Below are 25,937 nucleotides of genomic sequence, written 5' to 3'. Positions count from 1 at the left end.
GCTCGACACAAACTTCTTGGGTAAAAATTAAGAGTTTCTCTTCCGATTCATTCATTGCTAAAAAAGAGAACATTCTAAACATCGGACACACATACACACACGCACACATAAACACGTACGAAACACCCGCCGAACTGTGGGCAGCAGTTAGTTGTTGCGGGAGTTAAAAATTGTCTAAAATGATCCTATTACCTTTTACCTAAGTGTAGTAAGTCATTGGCGACGCTTCGCAATTCGCGGGAAACGCCAACGAGCCGTCGGGAATGGACAGTTAATAATTATATCGAAGAAATCAAAACTGTATGACTAGACAAAGGTGTGAGAAGACTTTCCACTCGGGGAAACTGTCCTCCGTCCTAACGTTCGCCTCCTAGCTGTGTCATGGATTTGGCGTCACAAGAGGAATGCTTCCCTTACTCCTTTTTCTCATGTCGCTGATCGGCACCATCGTCCTCCTCTTCCGCATCGAGAATGTCGGCACAGCAGATGGAATACATGATGAGCGATAGGAAGCCAAGCGGAAGACCAAACAGCACCGTCGTAAGCACCGGGTTCCCGATCCACATCTCGTACAGCGAAGTTTTAGCCTCGAACCACGCACGGTAAATGCGCACCGGTAGCGAATTGCCACCAAATGTTGGTGCCGTTTGGTTGTGAATGCTGTCGAGGAAGATTTCGATTGCTTCCGGTGTCAGCTGCAGTGGATCATCCTCTGGGATGTGATGCTCATTGGTGGAAGCATTCAGCACCAGCAGATGAGGCGTTGGCAAACTATCCATAGCGATCGAGCGTGCTAGTTCCGGTGTTCCGACCCAACCGAACTGGAACCGGCCGTGATATTTGTGTTTGTTTTTGTGCACGAAAATCTCCACCATGTCGCGAAACTCCTGCTCGTGCGCTGCTATTTCGCTCAGCTTGTTTTCCTCCACCACGGCCAGTACGAGGTATTTCTGGGTTTGCACTAGGTGATGAATATTGCTGCGCGTTACCTTTGGAAAGGTAGCAAAACGCTCTTCGTTCACCCATCGGTACAGTGTTTCATTGAGGTGTGCCGGTTCGATCCGCTCAAAGTTGTCCGAGTAGGGGAAATAGTAGTGACTGCGCTCCTTATACACCAGTGCCGATGGTACAGTGTCAACGTCAAAATGCCGTTTAGCGATTTCGACCGAGGTGGCATAGAAATAGCCATGCGCCTGGTACGATTCGGCCGCACTGTAAAACACGTCCCACAGCAACCCGGACTGCTTACCGACATAGGTGAAAAAGATAGGATTATTCGACTTCAGTATGTCGATACTGTCCGCTCGCGTAACTAGCTGCACCGGTGGACCGGACATCCGATTGACGAAGTGAATCAATTCTTCCTTAGAACGATCGCCATTATACACATAATCGTAGGGCCCTTTGACGCTGCAAAAAGGTAAACGAAAAGGCAGTAAAACTTTTTTTTTCTTCGCCGTTTGGGTGTGGCTCAGAATGTAGAGGAACGCGTTTACTTACAAAATTATCGTCGGGTATGCATTGACTTTAAAATGCTGAGCTACAGCAGTAAATCTTGTGCAATCAACACGTCCCACACGAATGTTCGTGTTGTACAGTGCCTGTGCGACGAGAGCCCACACCGGTTCGAGCTTTTTGCAGTGGGCGCACCAAGGCGCATAAAACATCACAAACCATTGGCCTTCATTCCGAACGTCCAAAAACCGATCGCTTAGTTCTAGCACACGGGAACTGTTGACCAATGTTATGCAAACTAGAAACATCACGCAAAACAGAATATGGTAATATAATTTAATTAAACCACATCCAAAAACACCAAAGAATCGATTTTGTTTCGCTGGATACTCACGGAATAGAGAAATCAGTAATTTCCACAGCGTGTACATTTTGTACTGTTCAATTTAGATGTACGTAGCCAGAAAGGCAGATGAGCTGTTTTACTCTTTAAAAAGTGGACATGGCAACGAGGCAAAGATAGTGATAAACAATAATATACTCTATTTTCTCAACAATTGCAAATACAGATGATGGAAATGCAAGCGAAATTTAATTTTCTGCTGGTCCTGCTCGTTTGACAGCACCTAGGAAGAAGAACAGTGTTTTGACAATATCCAGCTGTCAGCACGGCTCCATAAAGGTAGATGCAAAAGGCAATAAAAAAACATAATTATAAATTAATTCATTTAACCAAAGAAGTTAGTAGAGCAAGATTAAAACTTAGTTTTAGTATTGGAAAGTTTTTCCTTTTTAATGGTTGGATAATTCTTCGACATTGTTTCATCTGATGACCGGGAGGTAAAAAAAACTTCCCACTGTCAATGTGTGTTTGTTTTTTCTTGCCTTCGCGCATCCTTTCGCATCAACACAACCACGACCCACGTAGTTTTAGGATAAAAAAATACATCCTTTGCTCCAAATATGTCTAGTGCTTAAATTGTGTCCGGCCAGGCTGAAAAGTGTAATTGTTTAGTATAAGCTAGGGTGTACCGCAAGGTATTAGTCATCGATTCACAATTGCTCGCCGCAATCGACCCAAAATGTCTCCCTCGGAAACGTCGGCTTGTGAGGGTGAGTTTCGAATGGATTGTTGTCAGCGATTTGCATAGCTCAACCCCGTTATTCTCTCCTGTAAATTTCACAGATTTAAAAGCATTTGAGCGAAGGCTGACCGAAGTGATAGCATGCCTGCAGCCCCCGACCCTACGATGGAGGCGTAAGAAATCATTCATCCAGTCGTTGAAATCGTATATGAGCTTTCGTTGATCTCTCTTTCCAGTGCTGCTAGGGATAACTTCGTTGGTTACTTTCGTTGGTGCATTTTACTGGCTAACGGATCCTCGGACCTCGATCGTACCGCTAGTGGAATCGTTACTGAACCATTCAATTTTCACAATATCAACAATCATCCTATGTAAGATCATCTTTTCGTGCCAGCGATGAGTGAGAATTTTACTACAATCATCTATATCTTTCTTTTCTAGTGATACTTTTTGTGTTCGGTATTCACAAACTTGTAATTGCTCCACAAATAATAACATCGCGTACGAGAAATGTGCTGGCAGAGTTCAACATGTCGTGTGACGAAACGGGCAAGCTGATAGTTCGCCCCAGGCCAACTAATAATTCTCGTTACATGGATATTAGTTAAACTGGATGCTTTACGAAGCAACTTTACAGCTTGCTCCCCTGCGCAGTGTAAATAGAGTATAATTCAAACACACTCATTGCTTCCCGACCACCGCACAGAACCATGGTATCGAGTGACATTTTGCGATTAGTTTATTTAGCGTTCCATAACACGCTCTATCAATCGTGTTTTGTACATTATTCGCTTTACTTTTCAAAATAAACAGATACAATTCGAAAACACACTCTCTCCCACCGTGAATATTAGAAGCATACTTATCAAGGTTTTACATACGTGTTTAAAATGATGTCGCGATAAGAAAAGTTGGTACATACATCGACTTGTGCTGAAGCGCCGGCTATTGATAGAAATCGATACGGTTCCGTCTGCAATGCAACGCTGTAGACTGATGAACCTGAAGTCGGGATTTCGGCAGTCACATCGCCATTAAAATTGTATTGATAAAACTTCCGACAATCTCCCCCGACGTAGATAAGGTCATCGACAAACCCGGACACGTGTACGCGCTCGGGGAAGTCAAAATCAGCCGTACAGTCAAGTGATCGCAAATGCCAAAGAGAAAAACGGGGACCTCCGCCACAAACAAGCCAATCCTCTGTCATGGAAACAGTACCCTGCCAGCGACCGAATTCGAGACGTTGCAAAATTGGTTTCTTGTGAGGTTCAATTTTTGCGTAAGATGTCTTTTGCCGTCTGTCCCACAACAATATTGAGCCATCTTCGGAGGCAGTGGCTAGCTTGTTCGCACTACAAAATAAAAAAGAAAAGATCGTTTGAATATTGCACTGTTTTTCGAATAAAAATATTTTAAATCATACCATCCAGTAACGCAGTGAATGTAGTCCGTGTGGCCGTGAAACTCGCGGCATACCTTTCCATCCTCGAGCGAAACGGCGTACAATACATTATCGCCACAACCGGCGTACAGTAGATCGTCGTTTGCGTTCAACCACATGTAGTTTACTTCGCTCATATCCGCACTTTCAGGCGGTGCAGGCAATTTCACTGTCCATCCCTTCTTTCCAATCGAACCCGATTTGCTGGACCAGTGGTAACCGCAAATTTCGCCATTTAATCCCACGATCAAAAAATCCTTGTGAAACGATAAGCTATATATCGGACACCGGTCCGTAACGGAAAGTGTCTGCACGGGTATAGTGGGCAGCTTGTCTAGTTCCATCGGCGACGTATCCGTCCCATTGCTAGATGTTATCCTTTCCACACTGCAAGAATGCATACGACGGATTAGCGGTGTTTGTGTAGTGTAACTAAAAGCAGAACGGCCCAATAACACTTACCTGAACACAAATATTTCCCCAAAATTGCTACCACAAAACAGAAAGCGTCCATCGGTGGAAAGTGTTTGCGAATGAATCGTAGTGTAATAGCAGCGTCCGATGTCGATCATTTTCGATGAGGTTTGGAAATTTTGTTTATTTTATGCTGCCCGGCGTCTTGCAAACAAAAACCCTATGATGACATACGTCAGCTAAAAGTCAACGTCTGCGGCGAACGTCAAATAGTACAAGCGTCAACATAAACAACAGCACTGGAAAACGGAAAAGACGCGCTGCAATACATTTTTCTTTGCTTTCCCTTGAGCATTGCCTGAAAAACGAGAATAATGGCTTTCGATTCAATTCCAAAGGATCTGCGGGCGTTGCGAGCATGCTTAGTGTGTTCGATGATTAAGGTAAGCAACACGGTGTGGAACATTTTACACGTTTTAGCTGCGATTAAAACATCGACTTGTGCCTTTTGCAGTCATTCGATCAGTTCGAAACGGATGGCTGTGATAACTGCGAGGACTTCCTACGGATGAAAAATAACCGCGAACAGGTTTACGATTGCACCAGCAACAATTTTGATGGGTGAGAAAAGCTGTTATTAATTACCGGTCTAAAATGTATTAACAATTTTCTTGGTCTGTAGGATGATTGCGGTTATGAGTCCGGACGATAGCTGGGTTTGCAAGTGGCAACGATTAAGTAAGTATCCCCGAACGAAATAGTGTCGTTTGTAACTGGAAGCTTATAGCGTAATGAACGTATATGAACCATGCATTTTAGGTCGCTTCACGAAAGGAATCTACGCAATATCTGTTTCTGGAAAACTGCCCAACAGCATAATCCGGGAAATGAAGAATCGTGGAATACCATACCGACCGCGCGACACGAGCCAGCGATAGATTTTATACGATTTCTTTTGTATTTTATAATAAAACGAATCATTTAGGTAAGAAACAATTCATGGTATAAATAAACGAAAATTGTGACGCTTAGATTTGGCTTAATACGTTTATCATTTGAGCAGATAATCGGTTTTAATCAAGAGGAAAATATTTCGATGTTGAGCTAAATTCTACATTTATTCTCAGCAATGTTGTCGAATAATATGCTAACTGACTAAAATAATCCTATACCAAAAGCGTTGAATCGTGCATTAAAATTCATCTTCCAACTGGAATACGCTTATTAATCGCATATATACATTTTGAACCATCTTCATCGTCGAAATTTTCGTTCTTTAAAAAATTCACATAAGCTTTTTTTTAGTTGTTTTTTATTTTAATCATTTCACAGTGTGGACGTCTCCCAATGCCCTTACAGAACAAGAGTTCGCCCTAGTGCTTACTCGGCCTTCTTAGGTGCCGCAGCGGTAGTACCGGCGGACGCGGCAGTGGCGGCCGGAGCAGCTCCTGCCTTACCCTTCTTGGGCTTGATGGGTCGCTGCGAGCGAAGGATCGCACTGGCACGGCGTAGCGCAGCCTGTCGCAGGTCCGATCGGTATTTGTTAGCCTTGATGATGTTGGAAATCTTCTTCAGCGTACGGCGCGGTCCCTGCTTCAGTGTCACTTTCACCTGCGTCTTGGCCGGCTTGTGCTGAAAAGGAAAACAAACAAGACATATGTAAACTTCATAGCAGAACAGTGTGAATTGGAACTGTTGTTGTCTGAATGTATTTTTTTTTTGTTTTATCAGTTTTGGGTAATGGACGTAGTCGTCACGATGGTCGGTTAAACAATTTCCTCACGTAAAACATAATTAATGGAACCAGATAGATTCGTTCTGCATTCGGGTTGAAAGCTGAACTAAAGTAATTAAAGGTAATACTTACAGCCTTCTTAGCACGCTTGTACACGAAGTTGATACCCTTCTTCTCAGCCGGCGTAATGGTGATGGTCTTCTTGTGGACCAGCCCACTGTAACGGTACGAGCTCAAGTTGGTCAGGTTGCCGGGCTCCTACAAAGAAGTTGGGTGGTTCTGGTGAGAATGAGAACCTACATTAACAACATATTATCGTCGTGTATTAGTTTCTAAATCGAAACTTGTTCCACACTCTGGCCCTATATCGCACATGCGTCGTTCAAGGATAGAAATCCTCGTCTTTTCTCTTCGTTTACATCAGTAGTAGCAAATTAATGCTTCATAAAAATAATTCAGAGATCTTGGTAGAAAATCATCATTCGAAGAGAATCACAAGCACGATAGTCAGAATGTAGATGTTTCTACATGACGTGAAACTTACCGTGCTGAACGGCTTCCGGATGTTCTTCTGCTTCATCAGGTACGCATGGTGATCGCGTATGATCAACCAGTTGAGGTGCGACGAGTCCATGATACTAGCTGATCTGCAATAGTACAAACCAAATTCACAACATTAAAATACATTTTTACACAAAGCACAAGCCGCTAAATGCATACGCCACCCTCCATCAAAGATGGCGTACGTCGGTTCCACGTGTGGTACACGGCAGGCAGATTCAAAACGCAACCAAACAATCTTAATTAAAAAGCTTACACAAACTAGCCCGTAAATGAACCATTTCACAACTCAGCTACACTTTCCAAGGGCAACGCACTTAAAAAGATGTAATTTTGTCTCCATTTTGCAAGTTAGCACCACGAGCTGCAGTAAGAAACTCACCTCTTGAGTCGGCTGACAGGATCGGAAAGACTTGCTGATTGGATTCAAGTCCAATGAACGACGCGAACAGCCAGACAAGAGTTGACATTTGGGCGGATATGGTATTTTAGTACAGATCAAGCAAACTTTCGTTTGGTTATTGTTTTCAAACAAAAATCAATACGACTTTTAGCACAAAAAACATTTTTGCAGGACTTTTTTGCAGAAATATTACACATATTCGATCATCTTATTATGCATTATATTTATTTATTAGGTATTTTAATCAGAAATAAATTCTAAACTTGAAAAATACCCATCTTTGTCAGTTCGTAAATGTCAAATATTTGGTTGGCTATAGATTCCGGATCATTTCGTTCTTTTGTTCTAAATCTGGTTTCTGTTTCGTTTATTTCAATCAATCGTGGTGAATAAATAGAATGGCAAATTTTTCCCTGTTGCAACAACTATTATGAATATATTGTAGCTTCTTCCATTCTATTAAACTGCATGTTGTGCAGTATTATTTTGGGAGGAAATAATCCTTTTATTGACAGCAACTGCGTTCTGTAACCAGTGTATCACCGGCCAATAAACCGATCAGTTTCGTGCAGAGCACGAAAATCAACAGAATTGTTTTGTGTGTGGTTCGTTGCAGGCGGTACGGGAAGAGCGCTGCCAGCAAGCTTCAACGAAATCGTCTTTGTCGGTCGTCTTCAGTGTATTTCCGTCGGTGTAATTGTGCAAGTTGGGCAAAAGCAAAGGGGCAGTGTTTTAACGGTAATTGAATTTCCTTCCCAAATTATCCCTCAGCCCCTGAGCTCATTGATTGAATGTGGCGTTTGTGTGGCTTTGTGTGGTAGTTTAATTTTCTCCGAATCGGTTTAAAAATCCTCCTTACCGGGTGTGCTGTAGCGCGTTGTCGTCGAACGAAAAAACCCCTTATCAATCGTAACGGCATTTAATTTATCTAACCGGGAGCAACGCTAACCGGAAACGGGAGCGAAATCCTACATCAGATTATAGTTAGTATTGCAAGAAAGCGGTGAGGAAAATTTTGCCAATTTTCCTTACCTACAGAGCGTGTGTGTATGTTCTCGGTTGCGGTGCGGCATTGCGTATAAGTGTGCGTGCGTGTGTACGGGATGCGCCGACAATTGGTGTGCGCAAAGTAGCGAGAGATGTTCATTGCTTGGCGTGTGCCTTTTTTCGCGTAACGTTATTGAAGAAAAACCGACAGAAAGCATCTCTAAAAAGTCATACAAGTGCAACATTTTTTTTTCTCTTCTCAAAAGCTTTACGCAAATAGCAAGTGCAGGAAGATTCGTGCGTTTATATACCACTCCGAACAGGGATAAGAAAAGCATCCGTTTGTTTTTTTTGGTCGCTGTATTCCGAAGAAAAAGAAAAAAAACCGCGTGTGTGCAAAGAGTTTTGTAATTTAGTTTCTTCTCCCATCATCAAACAGGCATCGAAAAAAAAAGTTAAACCGTTTGCCAGAGAACCGAAGGAGAACAGCAAGAGGTGTTAATCGAAGCAGCCGGGGCAATAATCCCTACCGTGATCCAGCATAAACGGGTGGCTCGTAAGCAATAGAACCCCTATCCCGGAACGTAATTCCCGGCACGTCGAAAGGGGGAGAGTGAAAAAAAGCTACTTACACCGCACAGAACAACCCCGAAAGTCAAAAGGAAAGAGAATAGAGGAAAAATCGAAATCATCAAACAAAAACATGGGTAAGTGCGTTTGTGTGTGTGTGTGGTGTGTTTGTGGGGGTTTGTAGCTAAATTTTAAGGGCGAAAATCAAGATAGAATGCAGGAAAAGTGCCAAGCAAAAGGAATGAAGGAAAAGTGCCGTCTGTCAAAAGGGGTTTTTTGGTATGCGTGTGTGTGTGTGTATGCGCTAAAGGAGGTGGCGGGTGGTTGGTGTGTGAATGAAGAGCAAAAAAAAAAAACACCACCAGAAGGGATGGAAAACGGTCATGCGAAGGATAAAAACCTGTGCCACTGTATGACTTCGAAGGGGGAAATGAAATGGCACCAAACCAACACCACTATACGGCAAAGTTTCCACAGATCGTAGTGTGCGTGTAGGTGAAAATATTGTGGCGATGGGAAAATGCGTGAAAATGTTCTTGCTGCTGCTACTAATATTGCAGCGAACAAGATGGAGAAAATCAATCCTTGTGTGGTGCCGTGTGGTAGATTATACTATTTGCTTGATAATACGTTTGAGGAATATTTAAATGCTAACAGTTTTATCTTTGTAGGTAAAACCAATTTCTCCCCGTCGCACGGTGTATCGCATGTCTTTGAAATGTCGAAGGAAAATGTCACATAAAGTGGTGCTTCGGTTTGAAACCGTTCCGGCAAGAGAACTGCGTAAAATAATAGGAAGAAAATACGACCGTCCGTGTAAAGTCCTGTGGAAAAGTGCGCACATCGCCACTCCACCGTTCGGAAGTATCGCGAGTTTCAGCCAACGTGTCTACCATGGTACACGTGCCTTTATGCGAAGGGACACAGAGACCAGTGAGCATAGACGACGGACTGGAAAACGCAATGAGGGTTGTATGAGCGAGATAGCAGCGTAAAATAACGTGAGGCGATAAATTTTCTTCTCTACTAAAATTGATCACCCGTACCCCGGGGAAGTTGCTGCTGCATCACGCGCGGTAGAATTTTCTTCGGAACAGTCGCTTCTCCGGTAAAGCAGAAAGGGCAGAAGCAAGGGCATGAAACATTCGCTCCAAACCGCCCCGAACCCAGCTATGCAGCACCGTTGTAAGTTTACAGCGAGTCTATTAAAGCGGTGTTTTATTTTGGGGCGTAGTCCTCCGGCGATCCCTCGGTAACGGGGAGTTCTAATTATAAATAGTGCGTGCGATGCGATGCGCCTCTTCTCGCGATGTTCTTTCGCGGTTGTTGTTGTTTTTTTTCTCTGCTGGGTGAGAACATATTTCTACCCAGTATCGGCGCAAAGGCACAAAACCCACCCAACGGTCGCCGGCTTTCGTGGCGGAATCTGGAAAATGTGTCTACTACTGCCAGTGTGCGTGTTTTGTGTGTGGAGAATGAAAAACGGGAAAATGTACGCCGGTGCACACACGTCGTCAGCTTCATCGTTTACAGAACACGGTTGATTACTGATGTTTCCCGAGCTTCCGATCAAACTTCTCACTTGACTCATGCCGTAAAACCAAGCTCACCAAGGGAAACTCATCTTCGTGAGATCGGAAAAGGCGAAACAAAACCGAACCCACTGTTCCTGTTTTTGGATGACTGTAATCGATTGGCAGAATGTTAACGAGGGGGAACAAAGAGATGTAGCGGGGAGGAAAAGTGGAATGAAAAGAAAGAAAGAGGCACGAGACTGTTTGGAACCCCCTGTTTCCCCGAGGGTTCTGTATTATCGATTTTTCCTTACCGGATGGGACGTGCCGAATGTGAAAATGCGGAAATATGGAATTGAACCGTCGGTTCCCGGATGTCTCGACACTTGGTGAAGCAAGGTGCCGGGAGGGGCGGGGAAGGGTGTGGATGATACGCAACGTTATTGCGGGCAGCCGAAAACACCATTCTCGATCGTTTTCACTAACCTTTGCTGGGCGTTGGTGAAGAACTCGTTGCGCTTTCTTTTCATTTCATTCCTGCCGGTTCTTTCGATCCACGCTTAAAATGCCATTCACACCGTGCGTTATGACTGAAACCTTTATCATAACGGTGGTTTGAAATTGGTTGGGACATTCTTGTCGTGTGGTACGAGCATTCCTTCTATTGGAAAGATATGTCTTTGCACTCCATAATATTATGCCCGGCACCATTCGTATGCGATTATTATCTTGTAGCCGAAGATGATGAACTTAAATGTAGAAATATTGTTTAAAAAATGTGTTTTAAATTTGTTCTTAATAATTGATACTTTACATATTATTTTATTTTTGTTGTAGTAATTATAAAGGAATTTATTAAGTAGAGTGATTATCAAGATTAAGAGGTTTGTGGCCGTAAAGTAGAATTAAAAAAAAAAAATATTAAATGTTCGTAAATACCTCAATGCACGTAATGGAATTGAACATAAAAATAATTTTTGCTAATGTTGTTGGAATCGTTCAATGTTCATTGCAAAGCGGCAATGTTATCTTATCTTCGTACTTATAAACTCTTTGATTAGATCAGTGCACAGGTATATTGCAAACATTCTGTGTGACGGTGCTTATCACCAGAAATGTTACCAAATCTTCACCGCAACCGGTCAAAGAATGTTCCATTTGATAGACGCTCGCAAAGCGATTCAAAAAGGAAGGGTCGAAGACAGGAAGTGTATGTTTTTATCCACACGCTTAAAGTTGCTGTGGGGGTTCGAGTGAGATTGTTAAAATTTCATGGAGCATTAACAAGATCACACATTCATTTAGAGTTTGTTGCGTGTGCATGTGTGCTATTGCGAATATTATAAAACCACACAGCACAAACGAGCAATCTGTTCCATGACAACAGCATTTCGGTTGGATTTGCGTGGAGGACAGTTGACGGCCAGAGGGATACGGCTCCAAAACACTTGACGAGATGACGAGAGACAACCACAGGATGAGACCGATTATACCCCCATCTAGTACTACGGGCAGCCCATTTTGCATCGGGTAGTCGGGATGTGCACAAGCTCACGCAACGAGCAAACTCGTCCATGTTTACCATGCAAGATTGCGGGGCGCACCGGGGTTTAGGCCTTGAAATTGACGTCACGTAGATTGCGATTGCGAATACCCATCAGACACGACAATGACGGCCGGGTGTGTATGTATTGGGGTTGCAAGATTCGAGAAAATTGTCGAAAAATACTATCATCCGCCCATCGTACGAAGCACTTGAACTGTGAGCTCCACCGTGAGCGAACGTCCCTTCGAGTTCGAGTGCATGACGGCAGGAAGATTGATCGGGAAAGTGAACGGTTGAATTTATTTAGCGTGTTTACCAAACGACAAAACGTTACACCCCATCTCACGATACGCCGTGCACGATTTCGTTCCCTTTTCTCTCTCTCTCTCTCTCTCTCTCTCCCGATCGTGAAGATCGAAAATAGACGATGATGTGATAGATCGTGCCGCTTGCCGCTTTTTCAAACACTCACATCAACTCACACACATACACATAGGTACATTCCACCGCCGGATTGCATTCTGGGTGCGGGTGGGGAGAGAGCATCAATCTGGCGACACTTGTCACAAGCCATAACAATCTCGATGCGGTTTTCCATCTTTATGTCAGCGCAGACGGAAGAAACATAAAATACAGACGACCGACCAGCTTTCGGTGATGCAATTTTCTCATGGCAAATTTTCATTCCACTCTCTCAACGTGAGACTGCTCGATATAGAAAAAAAACTCCAAGGAATGTATGTGTGCGCTTATGTCAGCTTAACACGCTGTCCTGTGTGCATCATCATCACCGACCCGCCGAAAGACAGGAAATGGCAATCCATCCATCCTGTCGCAGATCGGAGATCGGGAGGAAAACATTGCAACCACAAAAGGGCCCGCCACCCCGATTCGAAGCAGGTTTTACCGGTGCTGGTGTGTGTGTGTGTCCGTTTTTTCGATGATGATGATGATGGAGCGATCGGTCGACGATGGAGGACCGCCGGCGGCCAGTGCCGGCACGTCTTAGAGACATGGCAATATACAATCAGCAGTAAACTGGAGCACACGGTTCTAGTGATAGAGCGGGCGATAGAGATAGATAAAGCGGGAGAAATAAAGATAGGCTGATGCACCCGTAGGTTGGCCCTTTTTGCGTCCATCGCTCTAGGGAAAGGTTCATTAGCCCTGCAACAGCTGTATGTGTAACGGGTGTTGGTGTTTCTATATGATATTGACTTCATAATGGGGATTCAATTAGTTAAAAACCAAAATGGAGCCAAAGTAAGTACAGAAGCTCTTCAACGAATGACTAGCATCAGCTTGATTGGTGGTTGGTTTTTTGATAGGTTTTGGTTTAGTGAACCATGCCAATAGATGGTTCTTTAAGTGTATTTTTAAGCTTAATAATGTATCTTAAAGAATTATTTATAACATTGAAATTGTTTAAATGGTTAAGTTGTGATGAATTGCTTGAGGTCCCATCCACAATTTCAGTGGTGAAATATGTGTTGAATTTTTATTTTATTAACTTTGTTATAAATGTTTTTTTTATATTACTATAAACTACACCTGAAGCATACTAAAATACAATGTTACAATCTGGCTGACAATTTTTCCTTTTAAACGAAGTCTGTTCTGCATTAAATTATGATCGCAGTGGGACAAGATTGCGGTAGTATATTGTGAGCCATGTTCGTATGGTGGGCAAAATTCATCTGAATGTGGGTGAATATTAGTATAAAATCCCAATTAAGGTTAAAATATGACAAAAGCAATATAACATGACCTATTTTTCCACACGATTCAAACCGTTGCGAGTAGCGGTAAATTGTTTAACTAGGAATTTCAGACCCAAAAAACACCCAATACATCATTATGCGTATCATCTTTCTGCAATTGATGCAAATATTAGTTTTGGTTGTTTTATTACGGGTCAATGTAAACTAAACAACAACAAAAAAAAGCAACCAAACACACTTTTCTGCACCCTTTGCTGCTCTACATTTACTGTCAACAACTAGAGCATAAAAATACAAACATTTATTCACACACATTTTGCGTGTATGTGTGTGTTTGGGGGGTGGGGGATGTAGTGAGGAGGCTGACTTGGGGCGGGATACGAACGGGAACGAAGCCTTCCATCATTTCAACCTTTCTTTAAACCTCTCCTCCACCTGCGTCCCTCCAGACAGGTGCAAAACAAAGCCCTATCTGCACTTCACCTTACCCTATCCACCCTTTACTTTGCGCCCCATGGACGATCATTAAACTCATCCAACAAAATAATAATAAAAAAAAAACAAAACCACGTCAGCACGATGGCAGTTGATTGATGAAGTTTTGTCCCTAATTTTATGTGTCTCGCTGCTGACGTTGCTCACGTGTCTGTATGCAAGTGTGTGTGTGTGTGCTTGTGTGCGTTTTTTTACATCCCCAACTTTATTACAATCCATAATGGGTTGTGGGTGTCGCTTTACCCTAACCGAAGCATTATAGCACAATAATGTGTATGTTTTTTTTAAGTATGTTGTTTTATTTAAAAACCTAATTCTTCTGTGTGGCGTTGCTCAATTTTTCGGTACAATTAGTACACCCTTCATTTGCACACAAAGTTTTACGCAGGTTTGGTTAGCTTCCGATTTCAGTGACTTTATCGTCGTCGTTGGTTTGTGTTTTTTATGCTCCCGTAAGTTCGGTGCATTTCGAATTGGATTTAGCGATCCGTTACGAACACTTGTCGCGAGACTCGTATTGAGGGATTGGTTTGTTTTACTTCTTTTCGTTCCTCACCCAAACATGTTCCAGCTATGCCGGTCGTTTTTCGTATCTCTTAAAAATGGTTTATATTTAGTACTCTGTATTTTGTTTTGTTTTAGATAACTGAAATATTACTCCTTTTTTTTGCACAAAAACACACTCAAAATGGCAATGATGATGTTTGCTAAAATGGAAAGTCTTTAGGTGTGGAAGGAAAATCCAAACCATGGCGAAAGTATCGTAACCAGCTACAATGTGATAATTGCCCCTGAAATGGCAATGATCTTGTCGACTTTCTCACCTTCGCTAAACCCGCGACACAAGTACACCGGTTGGTACACATTGTATGCACTCTGACTGATCGTGATCGTTCCCATACAGGCTGTAGCCCATCGATCGGTGAAAAGGCGGTTGTGGCGGATGTGCTTGAGCTATTCTTCTCTCTTCTCGACGTTACGTCTTTTTTGCGATAGTGTACAAAAGATAAAGTTGTATGGTACAACAGGCGCCAAGATGGTGGCCCTAGTTGAGGAAGATTCATGGAAAGATCTTCATAAAACCCTTCATTGTTAAAGAACGCTGAGAGCTATTATTTCTAGTAAAGGTAGCTAAAGGTAAAATTGTTAAAATACGTTAAAATAATTTTAGATCTTAGGTACACTTTTTTATAGCGACTTTGAGGTTTTTTATAGCGAACTTATTTTGATTGATTCCTTTAGAGTTTGGTCAACAGCCACCGGCTTCCAAAATGTTATATTGAGTTATTCCAAAAATATAAACACATTGAAAGAATAATCTAAAGTTATATTTAGTCAAAACTGACTAATTGACTGGTCAGATGTCAAGACTTTCAATTGATGACTAAGTGGCGATGCTATGTCCAAAGCTACGAAATGTTATTTGAATGAAAAAAATTTAATTTCACTATTTGTGAGGTACATTCAATCGAGTTTTTCATCAAGCATTTTATATCTCGATAAAATACATCTTATATTTTTTTATGTACTTGGATCTCTGAGAAAATGCATTTTAAATTATATTCAAATTTGCCATAAATGCTGAGGTTTTTTTACTCCACTTAATTGGTTTTTAAAACAACATATTTTTCATATAATTTTGCATTAACTTATTGTATGTGTTGCAGGATGTCGAAAATAGACCTTTCAAACCAAATCCCTCACACAATACTAGACTATAAAGGGTTAAACTCCATACCGCAATATAATGCAGAAAAGGAAATGAAAGAAAAGTCCAACCAGTCGATGGTTTACACTTCGCCAAAGCCTAATGTACACGCATAAAATGGAAAGATTCATCGGCCCTTTTTCTTGCCCCGTAACCGACGGAACGAAATTAGACCTAAAAACCAATTTCTCTCCTTTCCACCTCCTTCCCCTTCCCGGTTGTGCATACTTCTGCAGCCGCGGTTGCACTTTATGACCGAAGACATTTCGAAGGCGCCACGAAGACAACGCAAGGGATAAATCCTCCACCGCGTACCTTTGTACACGCACTTGTCTGTGTCTGTATGGTTACTTACCTTTTTTCCACTTCTCTAAAATTGATGGACTTTTCGGTGCCTTTCCGTACAGCCGCCTTTGAACGATTGACCGACTTGTGCAAACCCCATTCTTACTCCACTTTCCGTGAGGGGCTTTTGGCACTTACTGCCGGGGACGAGTAGAGACTGCACCACCTTCGCGTCTAGGGTGGAATGCTAGTTTCTCCGTTGTTGTTGGGTTCTCTCCACAAATGCATACGATTTTTTGGGTGCTTTTTTCATCCCTCCTCCGTCTATTGGTTCTGTTTGGCTGGCCGGATCTGTCTTTAATTGACGCTCGTTAACGGCTTACCCGGATTGGAGGTTTTTGCTTGAATCCATTCCTATTCCTATGTCTCTCATGATTGAAGAACTCATCTGGTTTTTGGGGTGTGCGGGAAAAGATGCTGAGAAAAAGATTTGCCATTAAGTACTGGGGACCTACTTACTGTTGCTTTTCGAATCGATTCCAAAAAAAAAAAAAATTTGGGAGTTTCTCCCTTTAGTTAATTTCATGCTCTTCCATATTTCCTCTATGCTCGTGCAACATTTCTTCAATGCTACTCCGGCACAATGGGATGGTTAAGGTTTAATAGTGTGCGGCAAATTCCGTACGCTTTTCTTTTACTCCTATTATAGAAATCCATTTACCATTGGTGACAGCAGCATATCCAAGCACTTCAGCGGTTGGACAGGAAACGAGTGATACTTATCCCTTTGTGCCTCTTTCTCTCTCTCTTTCTTCACATTTCCGGTGTCAGCGTAATAAGAGTTGTTTCAATCACCTTCGAAAGGAAATGTTTTCGTGTGAGAAAATTGGGAAAACACAATTCACCCACTCCCCCCGGGTGTGTTGGTTGGTTTGTAGCATTAGATTGAGGCCATTTCTTTCCAACCATTACCACTATTCATGCCACTAATGATCGATTTGGAAGGGGCTGATGGTTTGTTTTGTTACGTGCAAAAAATTTATTATAATTGCCTCCATCGTGCCAAAACCAGCTGAAAAAGATGCGCTCAACATTGCACCTGCAATTATTTGTCTTATTTTGATCGTTTGTTTTTGCGAGTGAGAAAATTTCCCGTCGAGGTGAGGGGATTATACGTTATCCCCGGGATTATACGCTACTGTGTAGGTTTTTTTTTTTGCTTTTTTGGGCAAGTGTTTCACGTTCTTTTTGGAATTACTTGTGTACTTTTACGAAGACATTTTACATTTATGGTAGTACAAAAATATACGAAAACGTGAGCAAAAAAGTGTCACAAACGGAAATTTGTTGTCTGTTATACGACCTTATCTGTTCAATCCTACATACATAAATTAAAATGGTCGTACGACTAAATCGTGTACAGATTATCCGAAATCTTGAGATCTGAATTTAGCTTATGACCATACGGAAGCAACTCATAATAAATGATTCCCTTCTAGTCCCACCATAAACAGAGTAGAATCTTCCTGGCCGTTTAATCCACTTCACCGTGTCCACTTCACGATTCGATTCGTAATATTTTGTGGCGTGTTTAAACATAGAAATTCTTTTTGAATCCAACTTTGTATGATCGATCGTTGGAGCTCGTAGGATACGATGTCTGCTGGTGGAACATGCTGGTCAACTTCGATTTTTTCTTCATGTTTTATTTAATTTTAGACGAACTAAAAGGATTCATTTTTCGATGTTTTGAAATCTTTTTTCATATTTATAGAAAAGAATTTACTTGCACATTTCCAGAAACTTATTCTTCAAAAGTTTGGGCAAAGGCTTTCATCTATATCATGGTTTTTTTCTTATTCTACGTGTAAATCCGATACGAATTGTTCAGTAACCTGATTGCGTAATGTAAACCTCGTTACATGTTACGGTTTTATCGCGTTTGCGAACATAATTCCCTTGAAAACTGAAAGTAATCGTTTTATCTACCCTCGGTACGTCTAACGAATTGGTAATGGTGCATGTTACACGCAAGTTTTCCTTTGCCTCAGCTCCTTTTGGGCAGTTTCTTCATGAATGCTGTGCAGTATATCTCCCTCAAATTCCCTGCAAAAATGGAGGTAACGGACCAATGTTTTGCTTTTCTGTTTTTGGCTTTGCAGTATATCACAACTAACCTGCTGAAAGAACGCCGAGAGAGACAAAACTTTGGTTGTCCTTGGGTCAATAGTTGTTTTGGAAGGGGAAAAAACAGGTTAAGCTATCGTGTTAAACTTCTTGAACCATGGTCAAATAATCCCCGAAGCCGTCTAAGAAGCTATCATTTTACAAGCGATGCGTTTGAATGGTTATCGAACCATTTTGTTTTACGCATTGCTCAATTCGGAAAAGGGGAATGCATTTTAAAACACATGGTTTTTTTTCGGGTTGCAACAACAATAATATGACCGTTGTATGTCTGCATGATTTGTGTCTGTTTTTTTAAGTCGTCTGTCACAACACTGTCGGGTGTTTACTGCGAAGAGAAGGGTAAGCGAAGGGAGTTAAACACGATGCCCGTGATCGTGTCTACGATCGAAAGGTGTTGCCTTTCATTCCAAGTTGCTGGGTGTACGGTCAAGGTGATAAGAGCACGCAAATGAGGCACCGGTCGTCCGTTGCGTAGCCGATGGAGTGAGGATCGTTGATGATGTTGATATTTTCGGTGACCTGTACACATAGGCATGATCATGCAAACTTTTATTCAAAAAGTAGTCAAACATGTCGGACGTTGACAGTTATCGCAGAGAGTCGACATTTGTTAGAAGACACCCTGGAGGTCATCATCCGCCCCCTAAAGATGAAGTATGCGATCAAACTCGCACACACACATCCATGAAGAAGAAAGATGATTATCAGCAAAAGACTCTTTGTATGTATGAAATCGTTGTCTGCTGATCGAAACATGATCGACGGAGGTTAAAGTATGTGTAAACACATTTTCCTCTGCACATAATAGGCTTCATGAACAGATTATTTGCCGAAAAGACAAAAAAAAAAGCTTGTTCACATCGTTAAAGTATGATGATGGTAAAATGACGACCGAACAAAAAACTCACCCCTTCCTTGTTGTGAGAGTTAAGTGATATCTACACGCGCGCGCAAAAAAAGCAGGTTGACACACATACGAAAAAACAAAGCATATCTAGCGTATGACGACACTCCGAATTGCGTATGCAAATAGCTTTACAGGCGTGAAGCGCAATAGGAGCTAAATTTACGAACCAAAAATTCAGAAACAAGCATAACGGCAAATGGTGAACGAAGAGTGAGGGGAAAAAAATGGAAATGTCACGCTCTGTTCAGTGATCGACCACCAGTGAGTTTTTTTTGGGGGTGATCATCTGCCTATGTGGAGCTCCCTGAGTTGGTCAGTCGGTCAGATTCGTCATGCTTGTTTCTTCCGTTTTTGCTCAACAATGCCGAACTCGGCTTTTGATGATAGATCGATGGGTTGTGTTGTGTGTCGTGGCGATTTCCCCAACGCGCGGCGACCCGATCTGACAGATTGTGAATGACAGATAGTGGCGCGCCGTTGCATGCAAGTAAATGCGGGATGGTGTTTTAAAAGGTAGCAAACGCTGCAGCTCATGGGTATTGTGGTTGCTTATCGCAAAAATATCGGACAAAAAAGATACATTAGGAGCTGTGAAGGGAGAAACTGTGAGCAGAAATAAACTGAAGCTCTTAACTACCGATAATGGCATGCTAAGAAAAAGTGCCTTCGAGTTGAAGTCGTTTACGCGTGTTGTAGATGTCACCGGTACCATTTACTGCACTGTTCGCTGATAGTGCGCCCCACGCGGTAGATGTAGTAGTATTGGCCCGCAAAAGCAACACCAGCAGCAGCAGCACTAGTAGTAGTCAATGGCATTGGAGGTGAGATAATCGAAAATGGTCGGGAAAGAGTAAGAGGAGCCCATACATGTGCCGCGCGGCGCATGTGTTTATAATGGAACACGGATGATGTCATCGGGGGGAGTAATATTTGATTTGGTTACATCACTTTCGGACACACAGGCAAGCGGCAAGCAAACACGCGTACGGCTCGACTATCGTGGTTGGAAGAATCGCGAACAGAATGGAAAACAAAAACACAATCGTGTTTTATGGCCAAAGAAAAAGAGTGAAAAATCTTGGGTTGCGAATTGCACTCAGCCAAGGCAAAACAGTAATGCAGCGATAGTTTTTTTTAGTTGCAATTTACATTGGATTTTTGATTGGTTTTTTAATAGTTTGTGTGAAGGTAGTTCACTTGGCTGTTTTATGATATTGCTAAGGATTTGCTTAATTTCATTTTGTTTAGTTGATTACCAAAATTAGTATATTGTTAGTATTTCGCTATATAATTCTGTTGGGTTAATTATAAATTTTCCCGGAGTTGGGAGCGGGAGCTGTGGATCGACTCCTGTTGAATCTGGTCGCTTCCGATCAACACCGGACTCGTTCGGACTCATCTGTACCCCTCCGGACTCATCCGGAATCGATCGGACACATTCGGACTCATCCGGACTCGATCGAACTCGGAGTCGACCGGACTCGCCGGAGTCAATTTTGATTTTTAGTCGAATTCGGAATCAATTATTCATACGCGGAGTCGTAGTGGATCCACGATTTCACACATCACTACTATATAAGTGCAAGCAGTACGGCGGACGGACTCTCATGTTACAAAAGAACAGTCAATAAAAGCGAGAAGATGAAGATCGCGGTTGCATCCAGCGTCATTCGCGTGACGTGTTCAACCTATCTGAAGCTGACGAATTAAATTGTCACTTTACAGGTGGTAGAGTCTTTCTTTTAAAAAAAGTCTTTATCTATTGTATTCAATTAATTTTTTTCTGATTCACAACGAAGATCGTAAATCCGTGCCCCATTAATGGGCATGATAAGAGCTTTGTTTTTATTGTGCCTTTTAGCTCTCTATTATAAGAGATGGTCCACTTCAATTCACCAAACGATGACGGCATACTATGGCAAAGAAAGCAAACCAAGTCCATAAAACCGTTACGAGAAAAGGCATCAATATTAGTGGCAAAAATGGCAAAGGTTAATAACGTGTGCCGGCGGAACGTCACTGCAAAGTGGGTGGAAGATGCGCTTGAACGCATTTTCTTTTTGTTAGCCCCCTGGTGGTGTCAATGCTAGGGTGCGCTTGTTTAGATGCGCCGTACATGTTAAGGTTCCATGACGCGTTTTTGTTGTGCTGCAGCGGAATCGATCTTTCAAGCATTGGGAGCATCACTTTTCATGTCTCCTTCCCATGTTAGGACCCGCGCCATTGAGAACAATAGTACACAAAAAAACCACGTTCTCGTGCCACTGCTTGAAAGTAGTCAACCAGAACCATCAACTCCCAATCAATCGCCACATCCTCCGCATGTCGATCGGTTCCGCAATTTCCATTCCCGGACAGGAGTGTGGAAAGCGTTTCAGTGTGGTGGGTACGTATGATTGCATCGTAAATTAGATGAAGCCAAACCATTTTATGGATGGAGTTTTTATTTTCCTCACCCACACTGCTACTACCTACCGGAGGGTGGACAACCCCTAATGGTGGGTTTTGGTGGTGATGGTGGTATGCAATCGTCATTATCTCCATTGAGGGAAAATTTAGTTAAATAAGACATAAATAAAGGGAAAAACTGATTGCTGCCCGGTGAGAAACCGGCAGCAGTTGTGGGTGATTTTTTACGGTTCGATGACAATGTTGTCGTCATCAAATGGGGGGATGGTGGCTCTGTGGTTGTGGTGAAACGCGTTGAAATTTCTCCTTTCCGCTTTGTTTACACTTTCCGGTGTGGTGTGGTATAAATGTTCCAAATCACAGCATAGGCGCTAGTGATCGCTAATTTTTACTTTCCGCGGGAAATTATTGTGAAACGCTCCAAAATTGGAAAGGAATTTGATAAAAATTTCGACACCATTCGGTTTGATTCCAAATTTTGATTGCATTCGGAGACACGCACACGCTAGGTACGTGGGAGCAACATAAATTTCATTCCAGAGCTCTCCAGGGATACAGGAAGAGAGAGAGAGAGAGAGAGAGAAAGCGTGAATGAAAAAGATCTACAATCTCAAGTATGGAGTGTGAAAATTTGAATTATGGTGGCAATTTCGTTGCCTATTGCCCTACCCCACCCCCTAAAGGAAGAAAGAAATGGAGAAAACCGAATCCAGAGCGGAAAATTTAATTTGTGAAGGATGTTGCTTTTTTTTTGTTTTGGAACCACCGTAACGAAGCCGTATTCGGCGCCAAAGACGATCTTGGGGTAGTAAAACATTTTCTTACCTTACCCGTATGTGAAAAACGAAGACACATGTGTTTTTCGTTCGCTTCGTTGAAATCAACCTCAAGTATGGTCTATTTGGCAGTAGTGGTAAACGGAGAGAAAGAGAGAGAGAGAGACAACGATGAAGTAACGGACACTTGCGGAACGGATCGTGGCAAGATGAACAAAAACACACACTGACTGACTCGGTTGGAATGTTGTTTGCGTGCGTGGATCCGATTGCTTCACGGTCAGAACCACCCCCCGCCCGGGTACCATCCTGAACGTCTCCCATCTTAACCAGGGGTTGATTGACGTTCGACGACAGCGAGGGTTTTTGGAGAAGCAAAGCAGTGTGTGGAACTGTTCGTGTTTGCGTTAATTTTTCAGTGGCATCTTGAGCACATCCTTACCACCTACCACCACCCGCACGAGGGTGTAACATATTGACAAAACGTTTCGGTTTAATTTTTCGATTGTTTTGAAATGCCTGCAAAGCCTCTCGTCGGTTTCTTTCGCAAGTCTTTTGGTCTGTAGTTATGGGCTTAGGAAGGTTCGGTTCGTATGGGAGTAGCTGTTTTTGTTTTGCATTTATTTATCTAATACTTGTGTCACCGAAGGGGTGAAGTGTCTGGCAAATAGAGCAAATAGTTGAAGATCATGTATATGTAGTTGCTCTTTTGGACGAAAACAACGTTTGGTGTTGTATTCGCTTTGGGAACGCACAAAAACTTTCCAAGTTGCTTAGAAATGATATAGAGGCAAGTGTTTCAGCCATTCAGCTGGAATACAAAGAATAGGGGTTTTTTTCATTGAACCGAATGAATGTTTATTATTAAAACGTTTTGTTTTGTGTCACGAACGAAATGGAAGAAGTCGGTATTTCCTTGGGATTTTTGACTAACCCCTTGCATCATGTTGAGCGTTTGCTTTAGTTTCTGTTCAATATTTTGCTACAAAGAAACTGCTCGCTTTGCTGCTGAAGAGCATTAAATATGTGAAATATGTCTCATTAATATTTCCCGATTAAGGGAAAATCCGCTGTAAGTAACGAGATAATTTATGGTAAATTTTTGCTTTTTTATGGAATAACAAGTAGAGATGAGAATAACCACTCTTTTTTGTGAGTCAACTCAGAGTGAATGAGTCGTTATTAGGAGGCAGCTCGTTTATCGACTAATTTCTTTGCACTCAAATAATGCTTTAAATAAAAAAAGAATAAAAATAATAAAAAAAAATTAAAAAAATATATGTTTTGCCAATCTCCTAAGGCTATAGCCTTAGCTTTTTTTTGGGAAATTTAGCAAAATTTTAGAAATTGATATATTTTAATGCGAATTTGTTGCAATAAGTTTCATTTCACTCAAATAATGCCTTAAATTAAAAAAAGAATCAAAAATCAGAAAAAAAATTAAAAAAAAAATTCCACTTGAAAATTTCATAAGGCTTACCCCTTACGTTTTTTTTTGGGAAATTTTGCAAAAAAATTTAAATTGATTTATTTTAATGCCAATTGGTTGCAATCAGTTTCTTTTCACTCAAATAATGTTTTAAACAAAAAAAAAAGAATAAAAAATTATAAAAAAATTGAAAAATTATAAAAATTTGAAAATTTCATAGGGCTCATTTTTGTGCCAAGTTTTGCATATAACTCGGTCGGTATCCAACGGATCGCCAATCTTTAACCTGTGGTCGATAGATGGCACCAATGCCTACATTTTCTTCTTGGACGGCCATCCCCTCAGATGTCTGTGCCAGAAGTTATTCGAGGAACCAAGTTCCTTACCCTGTTTGAGAAAATGTAAAATTTTCCTCATTTTTGCACCAAGTTTTGGCTATAAGTCGGTCGGTATCCAACGGATCGCCAATCTTTAACCTGTGGTCGATAGATGGCACCAATGGCTACATTTTCTTCTTAGACGGCCATGCCCTCAGATGTCTGTGCCAGAAGTTATGCGAGGAACCAAGTTCCTTACCCTGTTTGAGAAAATGTAAAATTTTCCTCATTTTTCTGCAATTCAGCAAAATTTTTAAATGTGATATATTTTATTGCGAATTTGTTGCAATAAGTTTTTTTTCACTCAAATAATGCTTTAAATTAAAAAAAGAATCAAAAATCAGAAAAAAAAATTAAAAAAAATTTCCACTCGAAAATTTCATAAGGCTTACCCCTTACGTTCTTTTTGAGAAATTTTGCAAAAAAAAATTAAAATTGATTTATTTTAATGCCAATTAGTTGAAATAAGTTTCTTTTCACTCAAATAATACTTTTAATAAAAAAAGAATAAAAAATAAGAAAAAAATATAAAAGTTCTAAAAATTTGAAAATTTCCTAAGGCTATAGCCTTAGCTTTTTTTTTTTGGAAATTTAGCAAAATTTTAGAAATTGATTTATTTTGATGCGATTTGGTTGAAATAAGTTTCTTTTCACTCAAATAATGCTTTAAATAAAAAAAATGTACCTATTAAAAAATTAAAAAAAATCTATTAATTTGAAAATCTCCTAAGCTGTTGCTGATCCCGTTTCATGTCCTTGCCGATCAGACTAGCTCGCTTGTTCGCTTATGCAGGTTTGATAGTTAGGCAGAGTGAGAAATATATTCATTTGGCTAGTTTGGGTATTGTACACATGTATTCCGTTTCAATTCATGTGTATCAAACGTTTCGTTTCAACTCATACTCAAGAGTGAGTAAGTGAAAAAAGAGTCGCTAAAACTCCTCGTGGTGAGTGAACGAAACTCGTTCAATACAACTCATTATCTCACTCTTACTCACTTTGCAAATCTGTAATAGCAAGCGACATTTTAAATGTATTGCAAACATCCAGGCGTTTTCAAGTAAAACACAAACAAGCGAGGAACCCCAACCACAGCAGAAGTATACTAAAACGTTAAATTACGGTGCAACAGGTCAAACTCAATATCGCTCAAAATGAGAAAAAGAGTAGCAAAAATAATTTCTTTTCAATTACCTTTTTCTTTAATGTTTTCTTGTCCCCAAAATTTCTAATTCTCTTTTTGACATTTTTGAAACCATTTTTTGCTCACTACGTAAAATCAATATCACGTGCTTTGTACACCCGTACTGCCAACCCCCCCAAATAACTTGATCTGCTTCGTACACACGAAGTGCTAATAATACAACGTGTAAAAGGTACGGAAACAATGTTAAAGTAATAGTACGTGACACGATTTCGGTCGAGGTTTTTTGTACAGTTCGGTGGATAGGAAAGGAGGACAATGGCCGATCGCGAATTGAGTATTTGTGTTTGCACTACAACACAAAATGGTGCGGGTGTAACCGCACGATCGTCAATCGTACGCACCCGAACACGGCTGAGGTCGGGTGACTGACTGTGCCGTTGTTGCCGTTGTGCCGTTGCTAATTAATGCTTGAAGGTTGTGCATATGGCGGCGTACTGGATGCAACTGTGTTTTTTTTAATACCATTTGATGCGGGAATGAATAATATATTTGTTAAACTTGTTTTGCTTAAAATAAATGATTATCTTTGCACGGGGAATGCTAAATGCAAAATTTATGCAAATTCCATCAAAAAGCAACATCGTAAACATTTCAGAAATGGTCAGAAACGCTCCATTCGCCGTTGAAGCTTTACCCTGCATCTCGTTAGTAGCAGCTTCCAGCGATAATGATTCAGTTTTTGGTGGGTTAAAAATAGATTTATTCATCCTTTTTCTTTG

At 41.3% G+C, this 25,937-nt stretch overlaps 6 protein-coding genes across 10 annotated transcripts in view; 3 read left to right on the top strand and 3 right to left on the bottom strand.

Moving 5' to 3' along the window:
* Positions 1 to 13: 13 nt before the first annotated feature.
* LOC125770968 (protein disulfide-isomerase TMX3) lies at positions 14 to 2,042 on the bottom strand. Its single transcript, XM_049441103.1, has 3 exons — positions 1,850 to 2,042; positions 1,501 to 1,753; positions 14 to 1,410 (listed from the first exon to the last, which is right to left on the bottom strand). The coding sequence occupies exons 1-3, from the start codon at positions 1,884 to 1,886 to the stop codon at positions 414 to 416; spliced, it is 1,287 nt and encodes a 428-aa protein (XP_049297060.1). The 5' UTR covers positions 1,887 to 2,042; the 3' UTR covers positions 14 to 413.
* A 39-nt stretch (positions 2,043 to 2,081) lies between these two features.
* LOC125771033 (nuclear envelope phosphatase-regulatory subunit 1 homolog) lies at positions 2,082 to 3,367 on the top strand. The gene is made up of 4 exons (XM_049441216.1): positions 2,082 to 2,568; positions 2,642 to 2,713; positions 2,777 to 2,911; positions 2,982 to 3,367. The coding sequence occupies exons 1-4, from the start codon at positions 2,538 to 2,540 to the stop codon at positions 3,146 to 3,148; spliced, it is 405 nt and encodes a 134-aa protein (XP_049297173.1). The 5' UTR covers positions 2,082 to 2,537; the 3' UTR covers positions 3,149 to 3,367.
* Positions 3,257 to 4,626, bottom strand: LOC125770984 (THO complex subunit 6). The gene is made up of 3 exons (XM_049441149.1): positions 4,447 to 4,626; positions 3,967 to 4,371; positions 3,257 to 3,895 (listed from the first exon to the last, which is right to left on the bottom strand). The coding sequence occupies exons 1-3, from the start codon at positions 4,554 to 4,556 to the stop codon at positions 3,406 to 3,408; spliced, it is 1,005 nt and encodes a 334-aa protein (XP_049297106.1). The 5' UTR covers positions 4,557 to 4,626; the 3' UTR covers positions 3,257 to 3,405.
* Positions 4,603 to 5,429, top strand: LOC125771039 (transcription elongation factor SPT4). The gene is made up of 4 exons (XM_049441225.1): positions 4,603 to 4,841; positions 4,913 to 5,019; positions 5,081 to 5,136; positions 5,218 to 5,429. The coding sequence occupies exons 1-4, from the start codon at positions 4,773 to 4,775 to the stop codon at positions 5,334 to 5,336; spliced, it is 351 nt and encodes a 116-aa protein (XP_049297182.1). The 5' UTR covers positions 4,603 to 4,772; the 3' UTR covers positions 5,337 to 5,429.
* A 264-nt stretch (positions 5,430 to 5,693) lies between these two features.
* LOC125771028 (60S ribosomal protein L28) lies at positions 5,694 to 7,172 on the bottom strand. Of its 2 annotated transcripts, none has more exons than XM_049441210.1 (4): positions 7,077 to 7,172; positions 6,678 to 6,780; positions 6,266 to 6,391; positions 5,694 to 6,030 (listed from the first exon to the last, which is right to left on the bottom strand). In XM_049441210.1, exons 2-4 carry the CDS (start codon positions 6,765 to 6,767, stop codon positions 5,779 to 5,781), a joined length of 468 nt encoding a protein of 155 aa, XP_049297167.1. In that variant the 5' UTR covers positions 6,768 to 6,780; positions 7,077 to 7,172; the 3' UTR covers positions 5,694 to 5,778. The 2 variants fall into 2 exon arrangements, with proteins under 2 accessions (XP_049297167.1, XP_049297168.1); XM_049441211.1 differs by lacking the exon at positions 7,077 to 7,172 and adding an exon at positions 6,951 to 6,972.
* A 484-nt stretch (positions 7,173 to 7,656) lies between these two features.
* Positions 7,657 to 25,937, top strand: part of LOC125770943 (actin-binding LIM protein 2) — a 37,484-nt gene continuing 19,203 nt past the window's right edge. For 2 of the 4 annotated variants that reach the window (XM_049441054.1, XM_049441052.1), the window contains exons 1-2: positions 7,658 to 7,835; positions 8,524 to 8,791. In XM_049441054.1, the coding sequence (XP_049297011.1) occupies positions 8,788 to 8,791 (4 nt within the window). In that variant the 5' untranslated portion in view covers positions 7,658 to 7,835; positions 8,524 to 8,787. The other 2 variants (XM_049441055.1, XM_049441053.1) reach the window with 2 other exon arrangements.

Source organism: Anopheles funestus, chromosome 3RL, assembly GCF_943734845.2.
Source record: "Anopheles funestus chromosome 3RL, idAnoFuneDA-416_04, whole genome shotgun sequence".
Classification (NCBI taxonomy): Eukaryota; Metazoa; Arthropoda; class Insecta; order Diptera; family Culicidae; genus Anopheles; species Anopheles funestus.
The sequence above is the reverse complement of the archived record's forward strand: the minus strand, read 5'-3'. Positions and strand labels throughout refer to the sequence as shown.

Excerpts from the sequence above, each read along its gene's own strand:
- LOC125771033 (XM_049441216.1), top strand. The coding sequence starts at position 2,538 with ATGTCTCCCTCGGAAACGTCGGCTTGTGAGG. Across the intron at positions 2,714-2,776 it reads CCCGACCCTACGATGGAGGC|TGCTGCTAGGGATAACTTCG; the intron begins GTAAGAAATCAT and ends CTCTCTTTCCAG. Across the intron at positions 2,912-2,981 it reads AATATCAACAATCATCCTAT|TGATACTTTTTGTGTTCGGT; the intron begins GTAAGATCATCT and ends TTTCTTTTCTAG.
- LOC125771039 (XM_049441225.1), top strand. The coding sequence starts at position 4,773 with ATGGCTTTCGATTCAATTCCAAAGGATCTGCGGGCGTTGCGAGCATGC. Across the intron at positions 5,020-5,080 it reads ACCAGCAACAATTTTGATGG|GATGATTGCGGTTATGAGTC; the intron begins GTGAGAAAAGCT and ends CTTGGTCTGTAG. Across the intron at positions 5,137-5,217 it reads TTGCAAGTGGCAACGATTAA|GTCGCTTCACGAAAGGAATC; the intron begins GTAAGTATCCCC and ends CATGCATTTTAG.
- LOC125770968 (XM_049441103.1), bottom strand. The coding sequence starts at position 1,886 with ATGTACACGCTGTGGAAATTACTGATTTCTCTATTCC. Across the intron at positions 1,754-1,849 it reads ATTACTGATTTCTCTATTCC|TTTGCATAACATTGGTCAAC; the intron begins GTGAGTATCCAG and ends TGATGTTTCTAG. Across the intron at positions 1,411-1,500 it reads GCATACCCGACGATAATTTT|CGTCAAAGGGCCCTACGATT; the intron begins GTAAGTAAACGC and ends ACCTTTTTGCAG.
- LOC125771028 (XM_049441210.1), bottom strand. The coding sequence starts at position 6,767 with ATGGACTCGTCGCACCTCAACTGGTTGATCATACGCGATCACCATGCG. Across the intron at positions 6,392-6,677 it reads TCCGGAAGCCGTTCAGCACG|GAGCCCGGCAACCTGACCAA; the intron begins GTAAGTTTCACG and ends ACTTCTTTGTAG. Across the intron at positions 6,031-6,265 it reads ACAAGCGTGCTAAGAAGGCT|CACAAGCCGGCCAAGACGCA; the intron begins GTAAGTATTACC and ends TTTCCTTTTCAG.
- LOC125770984 (XM_049441149.1), bottom strand. The coding sequence starts at position 4,556 with ATGATCGACATCGGACGCTGCTATTACACTACGATTCATTCGCAAACA. Across the intron at positions 4,372-4,446 it reads GGGGAAATATTTGTGTTCAG|TGTGGAAAGGATAACATCTA; the intron begins GTAAGTGTTATT and ends GCATTCTTGCAG. Across the intron at positions 3,896-3,966 it reads ATTCACTGCGTTACTGGATG|TGCGAACAAGCTAGCCACTG; the intron begins GTATGATTTAAA and ends TTTATTTTGTAG.